Source organism: Bos indicus, chromosome 23, assembly GCF_029378745.1.
Source record: "Bos indicus isolate NIAB-ARS_2022 breed Sahiwal x Tharparkar chromosome 23, NIAB-ARS_B.indTharparkar_mat_pri_1.0, whole genome shotgun sequence".
Taxonomy (NCBI): Eukaryota; Metazoa; Chordata; class Mammalia; order Artiodactyla; family Bovidae; genus Bos; species Bos indicus.
In genome coordinates, this window is record NC_091782.1 from 50,807,856 (window position 1) to 50,825,350 (window position 17,495).

Consider the following 17,495-nt stretch of genomic DNA (forward strand, 5'->3'; position numbering starts at 1 on the left):
AGACGCTGTAGTCATTGTGGGAAGCAGCTGACTGGATGAACACCAATGTGAGACTCGGGCGTGAAGCCTTGCCTTGAGTCCTGGCTTCTCTGTATCTAGACCTGTACGCTAGGCATCACCATCACTGCCCTCTTACACCCGAAGTGGGATCTGAAGTGGGGTCAGAAGGGGAAAAGTCTTTTTAAAAATCTTCTTTGAATGCAAGGATGCCACAAGAGACCTATTCTGAGATCTACCAGCCCCCTGTATAGAGTTTTATCTAATAAACCTATTACCTCGCATCTTTGGGAAAATTAATCTTGTTTGTCTGAGTGTGTGTTTAAACCAAAATTACTCAGTGTTTTCCTTGATTGTTTTCTTTGTGTACAGACTACCTTAATGTCACGAATGTTCACCTGTTCAAGGAGAGGTGGGATAGCAACAAAGTGGATCACCACACCGACAAATACAGCAACGACAAGCTGATCGTTCGTAGAGGACAGTCTTTCTACATTCAGATCGACTTCAATCGTCCCTATGACCCCACAAGGGATCTCTTCAGGGTGGAGTATGTCATTGGTGAGTGCCATGTGCAAGCTCTGCTCATGACAGTCATGATACCATGGCTTATAATTGCAAAGTGGTACAGGTGTATTTCCTGGAATCGTACTTTAACAGTTGGCTGGAACTGGGATTAATCACATACAGTCACTGTACCACTCTACAGGCTAAGGTGGGTGTGATACAATGCCAAACATCCATAAATCATTTGCCTAGTCAGGCAAAGATCTGGTATAATAAAAGTGAGCCCAGTTGGCATAAAATGTTAATGGATGTAGAGAAAAACACACATTGCTGATATATATGCAACTTAATAACCTGGAAAACAATCTGGCATATCTGTTCATATTAAAAAGACATATGTCCTTTGACCCTGCAATTTCACCCTTAGAAATCTATACCAGTGATATTTAAAATCTTAAAATCCACTTTTAAAAAGTGGGCATTATTTACTGCAGCATTGTATATGGTGACAAAAACATCCCAAGAGTAAGCAACTTTCAGTAGTGGAAGTAGGGGAAGGGCTGGAAATACGTGACATAGTCACATAATGGACTGAATCCGACCTAAACCAGTGACTTCAAGAGACGTGGTGAGAAAACAAAATAAGGAAGCGTGTATGCAAAATCCATATATGTGTGTGTAAATGTGCATGTGCACAGATCAGTAAAGTATTGTGAGTTCAGAAAAAACTATGAAGCACACACATTGGTGTTGATGTGGGATCCATGGTGGAAATATGGCCAAAATGAAGCCAAGAGAAGCAAAAGGAAAGGGAGCCAAGCAGGAAAAGGAGGGGGGAAAGTGAGCACAACATGGAGTCATCGACGTAAAATCACTGATCTGTAGGAATAAATATAATTAAAAGGATTAAAATCACAGCTAAAAATGCATACTGCCCTAGGGAAAAAAATCTAAGACTGCTGATCACTTGAGGAATACGGTTTGTGTTTACTTGAGCTTACAACATGAATTCGCACATAAATGTGGGGAAATTGTTTAAAGAGAGAGGAGAAGGGGGAGAGGAGAAAAGAGATCCCTGAGTCAGAATAAAAAATATCAGTGCGGCGATTGAGTTCTACACAGAATTGTTTGTTATCCCAATTGTGCAATGAGAAAAGGGAAAACTAATTGAATGGTTCTCGCGTGTTAGGCAAAGTGAAATAACACAGTTTAATTACATTTAGGGAGTAGACTCTTATTGTTAATATTTTTTAATAACGGGTACTTCAGGTGAAAGAAGAATCCACAGCTAATTTTTAAACAAATTTTGAAATACAAAGAAAATTTACTTTTGTTTCTTTCCTTAAGTTCATTCAGTTTCTTCTGTGTGTATGTGTGAATGCTTGGCTGGATGGCATCACCGACTCGATGGATGTGAGTCTGGGTGAACTCTGGGAGTTGGTGATGGACAGGGAGGCCTGGCGTGCTGTGATTCACAGGGTCGCAAAGAGTCGGACACGACTGAGTGACTGAACTGAACTGAACTGTGCATGCTTGTGTGGACTAGATATGATTAAAACCTCCTTGACACATTTATAATAAAAGGATCCCTCCACACATGTCAATAAATACCCAGTTTTGTTTCAGCTTAATGGGGATTTTTTTTGCCTTCATCTTTATAACCAAATATTCCAGGCAGTGAGGGGATGATAGGGAAGCTTGGTCCCTAAACTGGACATGTCTGAGGTGTCAGATCTTCTCCCACAATCACTCATAAAAGAATTATAATAATGAAAGTCTCAGGAAGAATAAGATGACTGTCTTAGACCAGGTTTCTAGGACACAGACTCTGAGAAGGAGAGCTGTGTGAAACGAGATTTCTGGGGCGCGATCTCGGGGTCACCATCTGAGCAGGAGTGCAGGGGTCAGTGTCAGACAGAGAGAGGAGCTGAGCTCCGCTGAGCAAAGGCATCAGGGGGTCCCACCGTGCCCGCTGGAGCCGGACTGTGCCTTCAGGGTTGGCCAGTCTTGAGGCAAGGGCATAGGCCCTTTATATTCTAGCGTGGACTGTCATTGACCGTAGGCTACCCCCAGGGAGGGGGTACTTAGTTAGCTGAGTCTCTATGGCTGAGGGTAAACCCCTGAGGGCCATGAGCCGCCAACGCTCCCAGCATCGGGGACAAGGATGCCTCCGTCCTAAGCGCAGACAGTCTGGGCAGCAGACCACAGCTGCCACTGCAGTAAGCACTCAGTCTTGTCTCTTTATTAAAAAAAAGACACAGTGCTACATTTGTTCCTTCAGCAGAAAGGTGAGGCGGAGGAAGCATAGCAGATTTACCTTTGAGATAAAAATCTGCGTGTTTTAAAAAACAATACATCTCACGTAAGTCAATGTCAAGAAGAAGCACTGACTTCAATCAAAAATGGGTAAAAAGACTTGAACAGACATTTTCCAAAGAAAACATAGAGATGGTCAATAGGCACATGGAAAGAAGGTCAGCATCCCTGCTTATTAGAGAAATGCAAATCAGAACCACAATGAAGTGTTGTCCTATACCTATCACAGTGGCCATCATCAAAAATCTGCAAGTAAGTGTTGAAGAGGATGTAGAGAAAAGGGAGCCCTCTGACGCTGTTGGTGAGAACATATGTTGGTACACCCACTGTGGAAAACAGTATGGCGCTTCCTTAAAAAGATTTTTGAAACGAATACTACCAAGTGACCCAGCAGTTCAACTCCTGAATATATAACCCCAAACACTCGAAAACACTAACTTAAGAAGATACACACTCACCAGGGCTCACAGCAGCGCTGTTTGTATACAATAGGCAAGATGTGGAAGCAACCCAAATGCCCATCAACAAATGACAGAATTAACATGCTTGTGTGTGTGTGTGTGTGTGTGTGTGTGTGATGGTGGAATATTACTCAGCCATACAAAGAATGAAATACTACCATTTGAAGCAACATAGATGCACCTAGAAAAATTATGCTTAGTTAAATGTCAGATGAAGACAAATACTGTATAATATTACTCATATAGAATCTAGAAAATAAGACGAATGTATATGCAAAACAGAGTCATGGAAAAAAAGAAAACCTTGTGGTTACCAAAGAGGAGAGAGAAGAGGGAAGAGAGACAAATGAAGGGCATGGGATTAACAAACTGCTACATATAAACTAGGCAAGCAAGGAGGTCTTACTGTGTAGCAGAGGGGATTATACCCACGATCTTGTAATAATATTTGATAGAGTATATTCTGCAAAGACAGGGAGTCACTACCCAGTATACCTGTAACTTGCACAGTGTTGTAACTCCACTCTACTTCAATTAAAAACAATAATTGCTATAATAAGAAAAGACAAGTATTGAGTATGAATCAGAAATGCAATTCAGTGCACAGGTTTGTATATGCAAGTGTACTTCAATTTCAAGAAACCTAGAATGTGACGAAGTGATTTAAAAAACAGAAAAGAAAATACTTCATAAAAAATATGGGACTCATAAGAGTCTTCAAATATTTATCTTAGAGTGTTTAAAACAGATTTATCAACAAAGATCAATTTATATACTATTTCCAAGAGTGTAACTATTGCATAGAGAGACCTATTGTCTTATTAAAAATACAGAGAAAATAACCACACATACGTGCTTCCAGTTTGCCCTTCTTTGTTATTGCTCCTTTTTCTTTCCTGTGACTTTATATAAGCTGAGCTGGGTTGCCTTAATACCCTGGAGATTTCTTCTGTGGCTGTCCTCAGAACCTAGGGTCATGGGATTTATTTATAAGTGATTCCGCCTTCAAATTGAGTTTCTTTCTTTTTAAATATTTAATTAAATAGCCTCTCAGATGGTCCCAGATTTAACCCATTGCATGCTGGCTTCCCCAGGCAGAGAAAGGAGGTGAGCATGGGGCTGCTGCTTTTCCTGGGCCAGCGCGTCCCTCGCTTGTACTCAGAGCTCTGATAGCTCATTCATTAGAGGCTGGCAGAGCACAGCCACCTCTGAGGGTCACGTGGGGGGTGTTAATGACCTGGAGGAGGTGGGTATGTGTGGAACATGTGCCCGGTCATCTATGGGGCCTTTTCCCTCTCTCCACCTCTGAGCCTGCAGCCACCAGACATCGTGGAAGGCAGGGGTTCAGTTCAGTTCAGTTCAGTCGCTCAGTCGTGTCCGACTCTTTGCGACCCCATGAACCGCAGCACGCCAGGCCTCCCTGTCCATCACCAACTCCCAGAGTTCACCCAAACCCATGTCCATCGAGTCGGTGATGCCATCCAACCATTTCATCCTCTGTCGTCCCCTTCTCCTCCTGCCCTCACTCTTTCCCAACATCAGGTTCTTTTCCAATGAGTCAGCTCTTTGCATCAGGTGGCCAAAGTATTGGAGTTTCAGCCTCAACATCAGTCCTTCCAATGAACACCCAGGACTGATGGGGCAGAGCACTAATTATAGGCTTTGTTAGTCTGGAGCTGGAGCTGTGAAAACCTGGGAAGAGCGTGTGGTGTTAATATGCTGTGACTTCAGCTCGGGCTCCCTAATTTTTTGAGACTTCTTTATGACAGAGTCATTCCGAGGAGAGAATTTTTTTTAACTTATTTATTTTAATTGGAGGCTAATTACTTTACAATATTGTGGTGGTTTTTGCCATACATTGACATGAATCAGCCATGGGTGTACATGTGTTCTCCATCCTGAACCCCCTCCCACCTCCCTCACCATCCCATCCCTCAGGGTCATCCCAATGCACCAGCCCTGAGCACCCTGTCTCATGCATCGAACCTGGACTGGCGATCTGTTTCACATATGATAATATACATGTTTCAATGCTATTCTCTCAAATCATCCCACCCTTGCCTTCTCCCACGGAGTCCTAGAGACTGTTCTATACATCTCTTTCTCTTTTGCTGTCGCATATAGGGTCATCGTTACCATCTTTCTAAATTCCATATATATGTGTTAGCATACTGTATCGGTGTTTTTTGAGGAGAGAATTTGCAGCTCTCTTCCTCTCCAGCTCTCCCTCCTCAAAACAAAAAGTTTACCCTGCCCAGTGAGCCCTCCAGATTGACTGTGAGGTCCTCGGGCACATTTCTTTCTCCCTGGAGTCCAGTCACAGGCACACAGGGGCATTGAGGCCAGCACCTTGGACGCTCTCTTGACCTTTTTAGCCCCTCCACAGCTCTCACAGCTCCAGGCTTCATATTTCTGGGCCCCGCAGAAAGAAGAGGGGAAGGATGGTGTCCAAAAAGCCTATTCCTCTTATCAGAACAGCAGTTTCCCCTGGAGCCCCAGCAAGCTTTTTATGGCTCATGTACTACCCTTCCCTGTAAGAAGAGCTGTGAAACTAGTCTCAGAGACAACTAAGCTTGGCTGCTGTAGAAGCCCAGGGGTGTTTGCTGGAAGTCCCTTCAGCCCAAGAGTCCAAAAGTGCAGCCTTTCTTGAGGACAATGACGGAGGTCATTCATGGTCATGGTCATCACGTGCCCGAGCAAGAATGGGACCCTAGGCACCGCACATATTCTGTTATTAGTCCCACTAAAACACTGAAATAATCTCTACGCTTCAATATTTCTATTTCATCTATTTCTTTTTTTATTAAAAAAACATGTATTTGTTTATTTATTTGACCGCAGATGGGATCTAGTTCCCTGTGTGTGCATGCTCAGTCGTTTCAGTCATGTCCAACTCTTTGTGGCCCTATGGACTGTAGCCCTCCAGGCCCCTCTGTCCGTGGCCAGGGGTTAAACCCAGTCCCCCTGCATTGGGAGCAGAGTCTTAGCCCCTGGACCCAGGAAAGTCCCTCATCTTGAGTGTGTGTGTGCTCAGTCATATCCGGTTCTTTGCAACCCCATGGACTGTAGCCCACCAGGCTCCTCTGTACGTGGGATTTTCCAGGCAAGAATACTGGAGTGGGTTGCCATTTCCTTCTCCAGGGCATCTTCCCAACCTGGGAACTGAACCTGTGTCTCCTGCTTGGCAGGCAGATTCTTTACCACTGAGCCACCCGGGAAGCCCGTGAGTTTTATCTTAAGTCATCAAGGGTGTCAGACTGGTGTGTATTCAGGATGGGAGTGACTTGAACGACTCTTAGGGGATTTGAGGCTGGAGAGGAGGTGCTTAAAGGAGAGAGGGCGAGAGCCTGAATTCGGGCACTGGTTGAAGAGTCGGAGAGGAGGGTGGGACTTGGGAGATGTGTCGGAGACAGAAACCCACTGGACTTGTAATTGGTAGTCTGGGTGGAGTGAGAGGGAGGTAGTCAGATACGGCTCCTGGGTTGCTGGCCTGCATGCTGCTGATGATAGATGCTGGCATCTCCAAAGGAGAGAGATAAGTGCTTGCATGCTAAGTCGCTTCAGTTGTGTCTGACTGTTTATGATCCTATGGACCAAAGCCTCTTATATTTCCTGCACTGGCAGGCAGGCTCTTTACCATTACTGCCACTTGGGAAGCCCAAATGAGATAAGAGATGGAGGAAATTCAGGAGAGAAAACCTGAGTGGGAAGTAATACTGATGCTAGTGACTCCCACTGACAACTCGCTTACAGGCTCAGGTACTGGGCAAGGTGCTGCCCTGGATGGTGCTCATCTCTGTCTTCTTCAGAAGTGATTAAGGGACTTACTCAGCGTCACACCTGGAAAGTGCTGGGGCTGTAATGCGAACCCAGGCATTCTCTCCTAATCACAATGCACAGGACCTGTGCCACCGAAACAGTAGACGTGTAAGTGAGATTCTGTTCGTTCCTGCTGAGTGTGAAGTAGTAATACTAAAGGGACTTCCAGGTAAAATTTGTCCAATGGATGATCCCATATATGAATCGGAAGCTTAGGGGAAAAGTTTGGGTTGATATATGGAAATGTGGATATCAGTCATACATAGATCATTTAGAAAAAGTAAATCAAGGGAGAAATTGACAGAGGCTCAAATTCTGGGGGAAAATGATTTTTAAGGAGTCAGTCCAGGAGCTGGCACCCCTGGAGGAGACAGAGACCATGTGATTAGATAAGTTGAAGGGACACCAAAGAAGTGTGGTATCACTAAACCTGAAAAAAAATCGGGTGCTTAAAGAGGGAATTGTTTGATGCTTTTGGAAGAGAAGAAGATAATTTAGATAATATCTAGAGAAGACTGTGGGTAAGAGGTGGGGTATTTTGTCTTGGGTGTCTGTTTTAGGATTGAAGGTACTTGAACTTGCATGTAGGCAGAAGAGACGGAGCCAGTAGAGAAAGAGTCCTAAAGATTCTGGAGAATGCTGGAAAAAGTAGAAACATCTTGAAGTGGCTTGGTTGAAGGGTTGATTGGCAGAAGAATTCCTTATCTTCTGAGGATGTTGGAAAAGAGATTGGGGGTGGCTGTTACTATATTTGGTAGAGAGACAGAAAGCTGATTATCATGCCTGATGATCTCATCTTTCTCAAAGACCTAGGAGGTGAGCAGGTGCTGCAGGAACTTAGGGAGGCAAAGGACCATTTCCCATATCAGAGGGCATCACCCAAGTCCTTTAAGACTAGATGTCCTGGTGGACTTGGGGTTCAGACAGTTTAGGAGATATCCCCAGCTTTGGTGGGGATGGACATACTCAGTTTCTCTGCTGAGAAATGTTTTGCCCCAAATCACACAGCTGGTAAGATGTGGAGAAAAGTTCCCTAGCCTATGCTCTTCCCAATATTTTATGAGGCATTTTTTATGAGAATGGGTTACCTGTTCCATCATTTTAAGGCAACGCTGATATGAGATGTCATTTCAGATTTTTGCTGCCACGTGTTACTGCATGGATGGTCAGCATGTTCCTTCTCAGGCACCTCTGTGAAGTGACTGATAACGGCAGCTAAGAATCTAGGACACTATTTCCCAGAGTGTGCTCTCTATGAATACCTGTCGTGTGAGATGTTCTTTGAAAAAAAAAAAAAGGTTCTGTGGTCAAACGCATTTGGGTCACACTGCATCTCATGGCTCTTCTTGGAGAACTCCAACACACATCAGTGTATCACAGGCTCTGAGGAGACACATAGTCAAAGAAAGCAAGCATCTTCGTTAGCCTAACTTTCCCAACATTGTTTGACTCCAAACACTACTCCATCATATTTTTATTTTTACAATACCCTTTAGTAAAATGCAGAACTCCAGGAAATGCTGAACTACAGTGAAAATAACCTTTATTCTGTAGAATACTGAGGAAGATGGATAGATGGGTTTGTAGTCAGTGTGCTCTGGCAACTTAGCAGAATATCTGTTTCTTTTTCTTTTTGACACTTTAGATTTTGTGCCAACATTAAAATAACTCTGTCAATTTGGCATTAATATTCAGTAACTTTTCAAAAATGATTACTTTCCTTTTTCATATTTATATATTTACTTTCCACGCTTTATTTTGGCTTCTTTTATCATGAAGCCAATTTGCTTTCCTTTTGAATGTGTTTATTGAACCTTTATTGATAACCTTGCATGTGCAAAGCATTATACTGGAATTAGAGTATTAAGACATTTTTATACTTTGCCCTTGAAGAGTCTGGAGAGGACAGCATGAACGCTAGAGGTGGAGTTCAATGCCAGCCTCTTGGGCAAGATGCCTGGAAAGCACCTTGGGAGAGAGAGATTGTGTGGCTAGTTGGAGGAGATGTCCTGAAAGTGCTATTTGAGCTGGATATCAAAGGAAATGAAACAAAATTAAAAGATGCTTACTCGTTGAAAGAAGAGCTATGACAAACCCAGACAGTGTATTAAAAACAGAGACATCACATTGCTGACAAAGATTTGTATTGTCAATGCTATGGTTCTTCTAGTAGTCATATATGGATATGAGAATTGGACCATAGAGAAGGCTGAGCACTGAACAATTGATGCTTTTGAACTGTGGTGTTGGAGAAGATCCTTGAGAGTTCTTTGGACTGCAAGGAGATCCAACCAGTCAATCTTAAAGGAAATCAACCCTGAATATTCATGGAAGGACTGATGCTGAAGCTGAAACTCCAAAACTTTGGCCACCTGACATGAAGAGCTGACTCACTGGAAAAGACCCTGATGCTGGGAAAGATTGAAGGCAGAAGGAGAAAGGGACAACAGAGAATGAGATGGTTGGATGGCATCACCGACTCAATGGACATGCGTTTGAGCAAACTCTGGAAGATAGCAAAGGACAGGGAAGCTTGGTGTGCTACAGTCCATGGGTCACAAAGAGTCAGACATGACTCAGTGACTGAATATCAACAATCAAAGGATAAATAGAGGCTGACCCAGTGGAATGGGAAAGGTCAGTGGAGAAAAAAGCCTTGGAAGTATATTGACAACCTTGTATACCCAGATAAATCTCTATGGAAGAGTATTAGGCCAAGTATTAAAAAATCTAAGTTTCTAATTTCTAGATTACTGTGGCAGAGTAAGGAAGATAAATTGGAGATGTGAGGTCATTGTCAGGGACATAAGTAAGAGACTCAAGGGGACAATCTTACTAACAGATGCCAAGGTGAATGTGTGATGCACCAATCTGTATGACTTTTCCTCTAGTAAATTGTTTTTTTTTTCTTTGCATAGTCAAGTCTTTAATAGTAAAGTCTGGGTGGCTCAGCGATCAAGAATCCCCCTGCCAATGCAGGAGATGAGGGTTTGATCCCTGGGTTGGGAAGATCTCCTCAAGAAAGAAATGGCAACCTACTTCAGGATTCTTGCCTGGAAAATTCCATGGATAGAGGAGCCTGGCAGGCTGGTCCGTGGGGTCACAGAGTGGGCCACGACTGAGCAACTTAAAAACAGCAACAACAATCCAGTGATGCCTTTTGGTCAGAGGAAGCAGAGCCTGGCCCTTCAGAGTCATTTCGGGGGCTCCTTTGATAAAAGGGCTGGGAAGTAGCCCAGAGGACAGGGAGAGCTTTGGAGTCAGAATCCCAGTTACGCCACGTGGAGCCGTGACGGCCTCACTTGACCCCCTGGGTGGCCATTTCCTCAAGGCAAACAGGGATTATAGTACTTGAGACAGTTCCTCATGGATTGAAGGAGATAATGTCCATGAAAGCGCATTTTCATTCTCACAGCACAACTGAGAAGCAGGGTGGATAGGAGCAAACCTTGCTGGACATCTGGACACCGGAGTTCGCAGGGAGTGAAGGGTTCGTGTGGGGCGGCACAGTGGTGGGGAGGCCCCCCGCGCCCCCTCCCAGCAAGACCATCAGAACCTTGGCCCGGTGGGCGGTCCACCTTGGCCCTCTAAAAGAGGACAGACACACTGCGCCAAGCTTGCAAGGAAGGGGTAAAATCAATCCTAGTTCTGCTGTTTGGTGGATTAATCCATTTATTTTGCTGTGATCTCCTTGACTGTCCACCTGTAAGTGGAGACGTTTGCTGAGACGTCAGACTGGCCTGACTCTTTCAGCTGTATTCTGTGAGATCCACTTCTCTGTTTTAACTCTAAATATGCCCTCTGTGATGCCCCACCCAATTTGGAGTCTGAAGGGAGGACAATGGAAGAGAAGGCTCCCACCTCTCCGCTTTAGGGAGAGCCCTTCGTGACCTTAGCCAGAACCAGCCGCCTTGGGCTTGGTTCTCCGATGAAACGCTGCAACAAAACGGGAAAGGCCGTCAGGAAGGCCGAGAGGAGGCCGCTGGGCTCTGTCCTCTCTCTCCTGATAGCAGAGGAAAGGGAACAGTCCCTGAACCTCTAAACAAAACTCGCCAGTGTCTGCAGCATCCATGCTGACAGCTTAATTAGTCAAACGGGAACCCTGACAAACCACAGACCGAGTTCCACCCAGAATCATTTGCCCGCAGTTCTAGCTGAAGTGACAGAGGCTGTTTAGTCTCAAAGTAGGATGGATTGCCATCTGCATTCGGTGCCAGAGACCTATAGGGAGCCCCCTTTCCCTGTGTTGTGACCCAGTCCCATCCTACAGAGCTTGAGATTCTCAGCAAACCTTCGTGTCCGGAGGGAACCAGCACTTTCTCATGGCAGCCAGGGTACTCAGGGGCACACGTACGAAGGACCACGGATGCTGAGATGAGAAACCTCACAGACGCCTGACTCCCTCCCTCCCTCCTTTCCCTGTCTCCTTTTCATTCCCCTACTTTGTCTTCCCCTTTGCTCCTCTGTTTCTCTCTCCATTCCTCTCTGTTGTGTCTTAACATTAACCTCTCTCACTTATGAGAATTCACAGCCTTGGCTAATTAGCACCCACATCGTTGAAACTGTCCTCTTCCAGCACGGGTGATCTGAACTCAGGGATTGAACAGCGTGGGCCTCCCTGGTTTTCCACAGAAATCCTAAGAAACTCTTGTAGTTTGTGAAGTTAGGGCTGTCAAAAGTGCATGAAAAAAACGTAATGAAAACGAATGTGCCCACTGCCATACCTTGCCCTTCAGTCTCCAGTCTGTGAAAAGAGAGAGCAACCAACTGGAATTAAAACCCACTGAAGAAAGGATGAAAGTGGACTAATTATTCATAATCCGCACCCTCTCGTTCTCCTTGAGCGTGTTGTAAGAGCTAATGAGGGAATAACTGGAAAGCTCTTGGAGCTCCTTAGTGATATTGGTTGCTAATAAGATGACCCAGTTATCAGCCTTATTTTGAATATTGCAGCTATAGGAAAAGTGAAAGTGTTAGTTGCTCAGTTGTGTCTGATTTTTTGTACCTCCATGGACTGGAGCCCGCCAGGCTCCTCTGTCCAGGGAATTCTCCAGGCAAGAATACTGGAGTGGGTTGCCATTTCCTTCTCCGGGGGATCTTTCCAATCCAAGGATCAAACCTGAGTCACCTGCATTGCAGGCAGAGTCTTTACCATCTGAGCCCCCAGGGAAGCCCAGTCTGCATGGGAAAGCTCAGTCTTCACAGCAGCCCGTAAGGAAGTATAACCTTTATGAAGTCCTGCTTAACAGCAGCCAGAGCCAAACGGGTATCAGGGAACCGTAAGACAGCCCGTAAATAGCTACACCTCTGTTTGTTATTCTTTAGACAAGAAAAGCTTTCTTCTCGTCGTCTCAGCCTCTCTGATCTTTTCTACCCTTTCTTATCATTTCTCTCACTTCCATTTCCGTTTCTCTCTTGCTCTTGCTGTCTCTCTGTATACACGTACAGTGTCCTGGGGGTGAACATTTTGGTATTTCTCCTTTAGTTAGGAGAGTAACAGGAGCTATTGCCCTCAGGAGGTGGGAGCAGCAATCTGTCTGTCTGGAGGTGTTTCTTCACGCTTCAGGGAGCCGGGCTGGATGCTCTACACACACGGTCCTGTCTCTGGCTGAAGCTTGCCGTAGCCCTGGGTCTTTGCTGTCCTGTGGGAGCTTCTTCAGTTTTATGTCGACCTCCTTTCCAAGTCTGTTAAAGTGCCTTTATAAGGCCTCATCTCATGTCTGGTCCAGTGAGTTTCTGATGCAGAAACCTCTGCTGTATCTGGCATCGTGCGAAGCGGGATATAAGATGCTATTCCCGTCTGTAAAGAGCTGGCTAGAGCTGGGATGAGACTTCTACAAAGAGTTAGTGAATATAACTGTACAGTACATGTTCTAGAGCTGGGCTGTACCGTTATCTACCAGAAGTATGTCATAGATGCTGGTCGGCTGGACAGTCAGGAGGGACCCAGGATGGAGTTGAAAAGTAAGGTCTCAGGACCAGGCAAGAGTCCCTAAGGAGGGGGTCCTGAGGCATTGGCAGTTTCACAAGAGGGACTGGAAGTGTGCATAGAGCTTATTGTACTGCTGATGTACACATATTCTTTTTTTATTTAAAAAAATTTCATGTGGACTATTTTTTAAAGTCTTTATGGAATTTGTTACAATTTTGCTTCTATTTTATGTATTGGATTTTTGGCCACGAGGCATGTCAGATCTTAGCTCCCTGACTGGGATAGAACCTGCACCCCTTGCCCTGGAAGGGGGAGCCTTAACCACTGCATTGCCGGGGAAATCCCCACGTGTTCCTAATGAACAGGAATCCTTAACTGAGTCCGACCTCCCCGTTATGTTGGGGTTTGAACCCTGCTCACTCTTGAGGTTACTGAAGTGATACGGAGACAGCAGCGGTATGGGAGACCCATGCTGGCAGGACTGCGAGGGATGCGCCTGCCTTAAGGAACCAGTCTTCACTAGCTGGGATTCAGCCCTCAGGTCCTCTGCCACTGTGGAGGCAGCCTCTGCATCTCTCCACAGCAGAGTCACCCTCCTTCCTCAACAGCCCATTTCATCACGTCATGAGCCCTGAAAACCTAGCTTTTGTCAAAGATTAGAATCTCATTAACATGATCAAATGCAATTAAGTCACCATTCATTTTCAAGAACAGTTTAAAGGGGGCTCGACAAATGGTACAGGTCTCGGCACTTGGGAGATCAAGAAATGATACCCACCCCCTTTATCTATTCACTAAAAATGCCTGTGGGGAGAGGGGAGAGAAGAGATGTATTACCCTGCTTTCCTGCTAATCTAGAGACTCTCACACTTTGAACGGTGAAACCAGCTTCACAGTTCGGGGAAGTAATGTGTAGACTGTTAATAAGATGGGTGGAATTAGCTGAGTGTTCAATCAGATGCCCTGGGTGACAGGGTAGGCACTAAAAGAAACTTGGAACAAATGGGAGAATAAATGAGCCAAAGTCCAATCGGAGTGGCTGAACCAGCCTGGAAACCAGGTCCGAGGTCATTCTCAGACGTAGGTAATAGTTACAGTCATAATTGACGTCATCAGATGAGGAAACTGACACAGTGGTCTTCAAATGTATCAAGAATTTTGCGTTGCCCACTGAGTGGCTCAGACACACTGATGCTGGGACATCCTCTGGACCTGCCTTCCCTGGTGATGCTGAACATCTCCACACTGCACCCCGTAAAAAACCTTTGACAACTTATTCGGGGACTGGTCTTAGCTAACAGCTAATGCGTGCATATTGTCGCTTCGATTGTGTCCGACTCCTCACGACCCAGTGGACTGTTGCCCACCAGGCTCCTCCAAGTATTCTCCAGGCAGGAATGCTGAAGAGGGTAGCCATTCCCTTCTCCAGGGCGAACAGCTAATGACAAGATTCTAATTAATTCATTCTTGCTTAAATTTTAATATCTGATATGACTAATTGCATTTGCTTTCACCTCCACAATTACTCCTTATGGAAATAATTCCCTAACACCTCAAATGAATAAATTGCCATAGTTAAATTCCATTCATTACCTACAGTTTGGAGAGGGGATGGGTTGGCTTCCCATTCAGTGGGCCCTGTATGCTTCTGAGACCTTTTAAGAGCTCGGGTCCAGCATCCAGTCGGGGATACTAGGACCAGCCAGTAATCAGGATCTGAATTCCACTGGTTCCTCCCTGGGGAAACAGACTCGGCAGGAGGGGCTGGGTTAAGGTATGACCCTGGCAGGACAGTCCCTCCCTTTAGTAAGGGAGAGGGGGTGGAGAAGGGGGAGACACTGATATGCGTTGAATGTTTTTGTCTTCCCCGCCCCCCACCAAATTCACATGTGTTGGTGTTTGGAGGTGGCACCTTTGGAGAACAGTTGGGTTTAGATGAGGTCACAAGAATATGGCTCCGTGATGGGATTTGTATGCTTTTAAGAGGAGGAAGGAGGCTTCCCAGGTGGCTCAGTGGTAAAGAACCCACCTGCCAATGCAGGAGATGCAGTTTCAATCCCTGGGTTGGGAAGATCCTCTAGAGGAGGAAATGGAAGCCCACTCCAGTATTTGTGCCTGAGAGAGCCCACGTGCAGAGGAGCCTGGTGGGCTACAGTCTATGGGGTTGCAAAGAGTCAGACAGGACTGAGCACGCACACACTAAGAGGAGGGAGAGGGAGCGGAGCTTGCTTTGCCCACCGCGTGGGGACCAGCAAGTAGGAGGCCAGCCGGAAAGAGAGCTCTCACCAGGAACTCAGCCTGCCCACACCCTGATCTTGTACTTCCCAGCCTCCGAGCTGTGAGAGACAAATGTCTGTTACTTAAGCCACCCAGCCAGTGGCATTTTGTTACAGCATCCCCCACAGACTAAGACCTCAGAGAAGGAGGATCCTTGGGGCCTGACGCTTCTTGCAGTCAAGCAGCTAAAGGGAGTGTGTGCGGCACTTCATGCTATGTTTTGACCTGGGGAGAAACACGTGTGCAGGATTCTTCGGGAAAGCAGCCGTCAGCTCAACGCTCTCAGCTCTTCCAGTGAAGGTTCCATGCTTCCATCTGGACTTGCAAGAACTTCTGTGATATTTCCTTAACCGGAAAAGTACGGAGACAAACTAGCTTTCCCTCTCAGCCCCATAACCTGCTCCCAAAGGGACAAGCTGCATTTGAAGTCCAACATCTCAAAGTTAGGTTGCTGTATACACTGTAAGTTCACTGGAAAAATTAGTGCACAGAGTAGACAAGAGCCCCTGATATTCTGAAGCAATTAACAAGACAAAAACAGCCCTTCTCTGACGAAAATGATGGCAGTGAAGCAGTGGAGAGACAGCTAGGGTGGCATTTTCCATCAGACAACTTTTTTTTTTTTTTTTGTGCAGCATATTTCCAAGTGATAGAAAATGACACACTGTCTCCATTACTTCCTTTCCATCATCTCAATCTTTTCTAACTTTCATATTTGTGAAACAAATTGCTTTAAACATGTCAAAGACACTTGAGTGGAGTGTTAGCCAAATTTTAAAAATAAAGATGATTCACAAAGACAGCATTTGTGTTTATAACCATCATGGTAAAATTTCAAGAAAGAAATCACAGTCCTGATAATTTAGGGCACAACATAAGGTAGTCATCTTCAGAGGTTAGAAGGAAGCCTCTTTCTGCTCTGCCTCATGTCCCTAGATTTTTACGGCACGGGGAACCTGGCCTTGGGGGAGCGCGGTCGTCCCTGCTTCGAGGATTTACTGAGTAGTCACCGCCATATCGATTTCTTCAAACTTGGGTTCCGTTTGCGTTACTATGCAAGGGGTTGAGTTCCTCAACATTTTGCCCCATGTCGGTCCTATATCCTCTTGCACCTGTTGCTTCTTGAAAGGTCCAGTCGTATCCTGCCCTTGGAGAGACAGGAGGTGGCCTAGTGTGAGGCACCAAGGAGGCCTCCCCTTAGCACATACTTTTGAAGAGTTGACACTGGTGTCCAGAGACAGAAAGCTCAAAAGCACTGCTCATCTTAAGAAACTTTAGGACCTGCATCAGTGACGTTTTCTTTTCTTTTTTTTTTAAAGGGGATACTAAGCTCTATAAAATTTAAAAATGTAAAAAGGAGAATGTATATATACAAGACAATTGTACAAATGATGGCCAGCCATGTTGCCCTGTTGTTTGCTGTTTAAAACTTTTTTTTTTAATTTTGAAAGAAACTCCATTTTACAGAAAATTTACAAAAGTGATACAGAGAATTTCTGTTTTTCTTCCAGAGCCACTTCAGAGTTTTCAACTCAATGTTCCATCATCACTGAATTCTTTGAATACTTCAATGTGTATTTCTTATGGGCAAAGACATTCTCCTGTATAACCACCAAATCAAGACATTGTAATTGATGCGTTAGGATCATCTGATCTTCAGACCCCGTTTGGGTGTCACCAGCTGTCCTAATAACATCCTGTATAGCAGGAGGATCCAGTCCAAAACCACAGGCTGCATTTTGTTGTCATGGCTTGTCTCTAGTTTTCTCCAATTTGGAACACTTCTGTAGTCTTTCTTTGACTCCAGTTCCTTGACACCTTTGAAGATCATAATGCATTGATTTCTTACAGCTACTCCCAGTTTGGGTCTCTTTGCCTGATGCTTCCCTGTGATTGCAGTCAGGTTATGTGCCTTGGACAGCAGTGTCACACAAGTCGTGCCATGATCTTCTTGGTGAATCCTGCCCAGTTGCACATAATATTTGTAGATCTCCTTACCGGTGGCTTTAATGTTGATTACTTGTTTATGGCAGAGTTCTAGGTCAGTGTCCTAGTCTGTTCTGGCTGCTGGAGCAAAATACCACAGACTAGGTCCTTATAAACAAATCTCTCACAGTTCTGGAGTCTGGGAAGTCAAAATCAAGGCACTGACAGATTTAGTGTGTGGTTGAGGACCTGCTTACGGG

General features: G+C 45.1%; 1 protein-coding gene across 1 annotated transcript in view; it reads left to right on the forward strand.

The window, feature by feature from the left end:
- The window catches only part of F13A1 (coagulation factor XIII A chain), a 143,654-nt gene that overhangs the window by 15,049 nt on the left and 111,110 nt on the right, over positions 1 to 17,495 (forward strand). Inside the window, exon 3 of the mRNA XM_019986089.2 lies at positions 370 to 558. Coding sequence (XP_019841648.2) covers positions 370 to 558 — 189 coding nt within the window. The remainder of the gene's footprint in view (positions 1 to 369; positions 559 to 17,495) is intronic.